The sequence below is a fragment of the Tarenaya hassleriana genome, unplaced genomic scaffold, assembly GCF_000463585.1.
Source record: "Tarenaya hassleriana unplaced genomic scaffold, ASM46358v1 Cleome9, whole genome shotgun sequence".
Taxonomy (NCBI): Eukaryota; Viridiplantae; Streptophyta; class Magnoliopsida; order Brassicales; family Cleomaceae; genus Tarenaya; species Tarenaya hassleriana.
In genome coordinates this window covers 1221966-1228744 of record NW_010971389.1, presented here as the reverse complement: position 1 = coordinate 1228744, position 6779 = coordinate 1221966, and the positions used below count along the sequence as shown (strand labels likewise).

The following is a 6779-nucleotide window of genomic DNA, read 5'->3' as shown; positions in this document are numbered from 1 at the left end:
TATATATATATTAATAATCAGATTCGAAATTCAAAACTCCAAATTTCAGTCACTGTGTTTACTGATTTGCAGAAGTCAGGGACACAACTACACATTCGCTTTTAAAAGTAACACTCTTTTTTCATCGTTTTTAGTATAATAATACTATGTAATAACAGACCCCAAGAGACATTGGGACAAATGAAACATTTTGGTTATAATTCAATATTTAAAGTAAATCGATATATCAAATTATTTAATTTGATCTTGATTTTAAAATATATCAGACACAATGTTTTTAAACCAAATTAAATAAATAAATTCGAATCAAATATTAAAATTATCAAAAAAATTAAATATTAATAAATTTAAATTTAATAACTTTTTTTTTACAAAGTACCAATATAAGAAGACGAATTGTATATATTTTATAAAAATTAATATCAAATAAAAAATAAAATTTACGCCCTGAATTTTTATAGTATTATTAACCATTTGATGTAAGATAGGAACCATTGTTAACAAAATTTGGGTGTTTTTTTAAATAATTACAGATATGAAATTATGAACATGGAGATAAAAAAAAAAGGAGCCCTTCTGTTTGTTTGTTTATTTATTTATTGTTTTTGTCTTTATTTCTCTTTTGAATAATATATTTTTGTTTGGGAGGCATAAATATAGACAGTTTTTGTATAAACTTTGAAAACCTTTTCATTATGGAAGGAAAAACGAACAAACTTTTCATTCACATCATTAAATACCTAATTAGTAGGGTAATGAGGAAGACAAGCGATCAATTCAAGTAATATCTATGTTAGATTTGGTTATAACTTTGATTCACATCATGGGTTTTTTGGACAACATACAAAGTGCCGTCTTTTTTTTCTTTTGGTAATAAATCCAAAATTTTTCAATACGATTACAACCCAAAAGAAAAAAAAATAATCGAACTTGTGTTTACATTTTCCAAATACTCCCCTGTTTTCTAAACATCATTATATATATAATCTCAATACCATACAAAATACATTGTCATCCCCATTGAATTGAAATTGCTTTGAAATTTAAGAACTCTTCTTTTTTATAATCCAATAATCAGGATTTTGTTTTTCATCATCCCTAGATTTTCATATTTATTTATAGAATTGTCTCTTAACGTAATTTAAATTTAAATATAGAAAACAATAATGATTTTTTCCAACACTCGCGAGGAGGAAATGAGATGCAGAAAACGACAAGACGTGATCCCGACATAAATCAGGGACCGAAGATCCGGCGGTAGCCTTTTGATCATCTTTACGGTAAGTGGTCCCACGTCCAACCAATCAGACTATTCCACGTGTCAGATGTGTCTCGCTGATTAACTCCCATTTTATTTGTGATCCTTAATTCAAATTAATTTAAGAAAAACCTTAAATTTTAATGCATTTCTTGGTGTAGATACTGATATGATATTTATAATGCTATATAATATAAAACGAATGATTTGGTTATATATTGTGAAAGTTATTTAGATTAAAAAAATCGGCAATAAACTGAAAATTTAATTGTATACAAAAAATTTTAAATATAAAATCAGACAATGGAATTTGCATGAGATTTAGCTAAGGATATTATCCACGACTAGTCAAATATTCGTATTTGTTTTCTCACAATATATTATCATTGAAGTTACATTTATCATTTCATAAATCATTATATAAATAATCAAAAGTTTACAATCGTATCATAATTATCAATTTTTAGATCATATTGTCCATAATCATATGATAAACTATAAAATAAACAAATTTAAGTTCATAAAAAATGAAAAATTCACGAGTTTTATAACATAAGATAAACTACCACAAATTCACACCAACATAAATTCGTAATAAATTGAAAAATTCTACAATTAACAATTTGGTGCATTCAAAAAAACTTTTACATGATTTAACTGGTACCGTAAAATAATAAAAAAATGCTTCTATTATTGACCGAAATATTTACTGCATGAACGACACAAATAAAAAAGGAGTTTGAATAAATTATTAAATATAGTAATTAATTAATAGAAAGAAAAAACTAAGGAAAAAAAAAGACAGTATTAAATGGAGAAGGTGACACCACTCTCTCTCTCCCTCGTGTGTTTTATTTCTGACAGAACTTGAATTCTTGTTGTCTTTGTCTCTTTCCAATGTATTCTCATTTTCAATTTTATTTACATTTTTACTTTTTACTTTTTACTTTTCTTTTCTTTTTTCTGGGCAACTAATGGTCATTCTTCTTTTTTAACCCTCTGATAGAAACTTGGTCAAAGGAATCCGATGTAGCTTAGCTTCAAACTTACATTATGCAACATTTTTTTTAAACTATTTGGTTCCTCCCAGGTCTAACTCGAATTGTATAGAATATTTGTGTATATGCGCATGCATATATGTATGTATATATATACATTTATTTATTTATTTAAAACTTTGAATTGATAGAATATTTATGTATATATATATATGCATGGATATATGTATGAGTGTAGATGATGTCAAAACGAGTTCAGCGAATCTAACAAGTCTATTCGTCACAACTCGTGATTCATTGAACTAGTTCGTTAGACTCGCTGGGTGAAATATTTAAAAAAAATATATATATTTTATAAAAAAGTAATATTTGATTTAATTTTTTATTGATTATATACATATAATTTCTTTTATATATTTAAATTTAATATTTTAATATTTAAATATATATTAAATATTTGTTGTTTTAAGTTATTTCACATGTTTCAAAATATTTATCATTCTACATTTTCAAAGCATTTTTTTACAATAATTTCCAATTTTATCCCTACTAAATTATAAATAAATATTAATAATAACATTGTTTTTTATCATCAATAAAAATATTAAATAAGTGTATATATGATTTTTTCTCTTTTTTAAAAAAAATATGAAATAATCTATAATTACAAATATTTTAAAACGTAAGGAGTATATTTTTTTGTCTCGTGAACTGATTCGTTTGTCGAGTTGGTCATTATTTCATTATTTGACGGATAGGGTTTTACTTTTTTTTAACAAAAAATATAGAGTTCGAAATATGACGATTCAAATGTTTGATGAATAAACAATCAAACGGTTGAAAATTATTCAATTCATTACACAATTATTCAATTTTTTTCAACCAAATGAACGAGACAAATATCGAGCCTTCCATGAGATATGAATCAAAGAACTTGTCTAACCTAAAAACTGTTTGCGCCAAGACACTTTAACTTGGCCAACAAGTAACTGAACCCACCAAGCAAAACCATCAGACCTTTTCTTGTGAAACAAGTAAAGTATGCCTTCAACAGCTAACGCGTACCCTAGGGCTAGGGATTCCCATGTACGCAAGGCGTGGAGACACTCGGACTCTAGGGCTAGGCCGTGGAGAAGGAATGGGAGCGGAAGCCAGAAGGCGGCTTGAAGCTGGCGAAACCCTAGGCGAGAGATTGACTTGTTCAAGTGCCTGCGACTGCAACTCCATCGGGTAATCTCTCACACAACCGATTCTCGGTCCAACACCGCTTGTCCATTTGCAGGACAACCTCTTCGCCAGTTCGAATACTTCTTTCTTCTCTGCAGAAGCTGTTTCTGAAGGTACTTCGCCTTCCTCTTTCCCCTCTGGTCTTGATTCTTCTTCTTCTCCATCGGTTGATTTGAATGATGATGAATATTCCTCGTTCACTGAACATCTCTGCAGAATCAGGTACAGATATTGTGGGTACATTCTCTTCAGGATGTCAAGAACAAGATGAATCTTTATAGTCGGATGTTTTTTGCTGCGTTTAATTCGAGTTTTATTACCTTAACATTGGTGAGATCAACGTTGTTCTCTTTCAGAAAGCTTATGAACTCGTTGAAGTTGTCTTCGGTCGGGAGGTAATGCCCGCTGTATGGCCATATAGCCTGAGGAAGACGGTAACATCTTTAGTCCACAAAGCAGAAAACAAGAAAATAATTCCATCGAAAACAGAAAAGAAAACTGTTAAATACCTCGAGAATCCCGTCATGGGCGACCATTCTTCCTGCAGCGGTTGTGGCGCCTCCGGATAAGAAACTAGAGTGCTGGAATACGCCTTTCTTCTTCTGACCTACGTATAAAGCTCTGGAAGTGCTAAGTACAAAGATCCACTTTGTATCCTCTGTTGTATTGATCAGAATCCTGCTTTGTCTGTACATAAGTCTCCCGTCTTCCACGGTCACTTCAAACGCCTCTCTCTCGTTCTGCAAATTGAAGAACAGAAAACGATGATGAGGAACAATGTAAAGCCAATTACTATGCATGATTCAATTTTTCAGTGGTTGAAACTCTGGACTTCGGTGGCGGTTAGAGATGGGAAACTCACCGGCCCGAGATATTTGATGCACTGTTTTTGCAGAACGCTTCTCGGGTGGTTCTCAAGATTGATATCTTTGCCATCACCGATGTCCAACCTGCAGTTTCAGACAGATGGACATATATAGTTCAGTAAAGAAGTATGCCCAAAAGATACGAAATGGATTTGAGATCAACAATGTTCTTGTCGTTTTACCAGTAGAAGAATGGTTGTGTGCTCTTGCTTGCTGACCATACATCATAATAGAAGTGTAAGTTGTGGCCATAACGGTGCCGGGGATCAATCTGTAAACGCATGAAAGATCTAAGATTAGACATTGAGAAGTTAGCTCATATTGGTTATGAGTATCCACCAAAAGTTTCAAAGGAGACCGTCAATTTTGTTTAGTGTCTGAGATTGTGCTCTATGCTTTTGAGATGTGTTCAGTTCAGAAATCAACAAGGTGAGATCAGGGAACTTACAGCTTCAAGCCAATGCTGAAGAGCCAATTTCTGAGCCTTTTCATCTTTTGACAAGCCTTTACCAACCTAACAGAAGGAACGGAAATAAGATCCATATCAGTTTTCATAAGTAACAGGTTTTAGTTCTAAACTTGCTTCTGCTGAGTAAAAAGCATCGAAGATTCTCGATCTAAACGATTTCATACCTTAGCAGCTCGTTTCTTAGCTCGTGCCCACTTTGAAACCGCGGTTTCGTGTTTCTCAATGTCAAAGAATGATACTGAGCTCAAATTCAGAGTAGCAGCATCCAGAGTCTTCCACCTACAATATTTTGGGAAATTCAAGGTTTTAGTCTCAAACATCTGAAACACATACTGGCAAAACATAGAGAAAGAGATGTTCAAGAAACGGACCAGAGCTCTTCGACCACAACTGCACAATCTGCTAAGTTCCTTCTTGTCCGGTAACTCTTGTACACCTTTTGTAACTTAGTTGCAGCGGCATCGAGTTCGGTAACTGGTCTTGGAGAGAAGAACACGACAGGTTCAGGGAGAGTAACTGTGGGTTTCGTGATTTGGATTCTTTCACATGTTCTTCCGTTCAGAGTATTAGAAGGTGATCTCTTTGTGTTGAGGACTTCTTCATCTGACTCTTCCACTGATTCAGCAGCCCTGCACTCTTTAGGATCCCCCCAGTTTTCGAAACTTAACGACCGCTCCATTGAAGTACTTTGATCAAGCTTAGGAGAATTTCCGACCGTGTCTTTCTTGAAACTGTTGCTTCTTGATCTCAACCCTCCGTCTTTTAGTTTAAAGCTAAGGGACCTGACTCTTGCGACGGGTTTCTTGACACCGACAAAATAGTTCTTCAAGCAGAAAAACTGGTTTTTCAAGACCTCCTTGCAAACTGGGAAGATAAGTGAAAGAGACAGACCCATCTGTTGATGAACAAGTACTGAACAAGGGCCTCAACTTGTCCCACCAAACACAATAAACAAACAGAGCTCCTGCAAAACATTAATTCAATTCTCCATAAATAAATCAACAATTGTCAATTTGTAATTAGTTTTTTGGTTACATCATCAAGAACCAATTATTGGCAATGAAGGATCAAGTCTCATGCCCATTGGTACCAAAAAAAAGAAGAAGAAAAGTCTCATGCCCATTCTAAAGCACCAGAGCCCTTCCTTCATCCAAAATCTTGAGAAGAAAAAGGGGAAACTATAGCAAGATTTCTTGTGTACACTTTTTTCAAAGTTAGATTTTTTTTTCTGAAGGTCGAGTCCAAAGTTTCCAAATTTGACCATTCCGAAGTGAAAGAAAGCTGAAAATGTACGGAAATAGAAGTTTACTGTATCAAGAAAAGAGAAAAGAAGTCATTCAGACATTTTAACAAACATCTTAAGAGCTTTGACCAATACAAACGTTTGTTTGCATCTACGTAATACAAATCCACAGTTCGTTGATTTAACTTCCAAGAAAAAACCCAATTACAGAGACGATAAAAGATGTAAAAATCTGAGTGATTTAGCATGAAATGATCGATTTTGCTTCTCTTCGTCAACCAAAAAGAACCCCATATACCAATACCAGCATCTAAGAACATGGAATGTTGTAACAACACTCTGATGAATATCTAAAGGAGGGAAGAGGGAATCAAACAACATACCTTAAAATCGATTAACAATGGCTGAATAGACTCTCTCTCTTTTTTCCCCTCTTTGTTCTTCTCTAGAGATAAATTAACCTAACAAGTTATATGACTACCATGTGCCCATATGTGCGTGTATATATATACAGAGATGATGGCGTGTACGTGGGTTCATACAGTGGGCAGTTGACGAATATTAAGAGTAATGAAGTGTTGAAAATCAAAGGAAGATTCAAAGATGGTGAGTTTCTGGGAAAGTTTAGTACTGAAGCAGAGATTTTCTTTTTCTTTTTCTTTTTAAATATAAAAAAATGGAGCCTGAAAGAGGAAAGACAGGGGGGGGGGGGGGGGGG

At 33.3% G+C, this 6779-nt stretch overlaps 1 protein-coding gene across 1 annotated transcript; it reads right to left on the bottom strand.

Moving 5' to 3' along the window:
• Positions 1 to 3080: 3080 nt before the first annotated feature.
• Positions 3081 to 6706, bottom strand: LOC104803722 (IQ domain-containing protein IQM1). Its single transcript, XM_010527749.1, has 9 exons — positions 6445 to 6706; positions 5190 to 5782; positions 4983 to 5097; positions 4798 to 4863; positions 4532 to 4620; positions 4346 to 4433; positions 3993 to 4223; positions 3804 to 3905; positions 3081 to 3693 (listed from the first exon to the last, which is right to left on the bottom strand). Exons 2-9 carry the CDS (start codon positions 5711 to 5713, stop codon positions 3304 to 3306), a joined length of 1605 nt encoding a protein of 534 aa, XP_010526051.1. The 5' UTR covers positions 5714 to 5782; positions 6445 to 6706; the 3' UTR covers positions 3081 to 3303.
• Positions 6707 to 6779: the final 73 nt, after the last annotated feature.

Coding starts and splice junctions, on each gene's coding strand:
- LOC104803722 (XM_010527749.1), bottom strand. CDS start 5,713: ATGGGTCTGTCTCTTTCACTTATCTTCCCAGTTTGCAAGGAGGTCTTG. Junction 4,224..4,345: donor GCATCAAATATCTCGGGCCG/GTGAGTTTCCCA, acceptor TTCAATTTGCAG/AACGAGAGAGAGGCGTTTGA. Junction 3,694..3,803: donor TTGATCTCACCAATGTTAAG/GTAATAAAACTC, acceptor CTGATTCTGCAG/AGATGTTCAGTGAACGAGGA.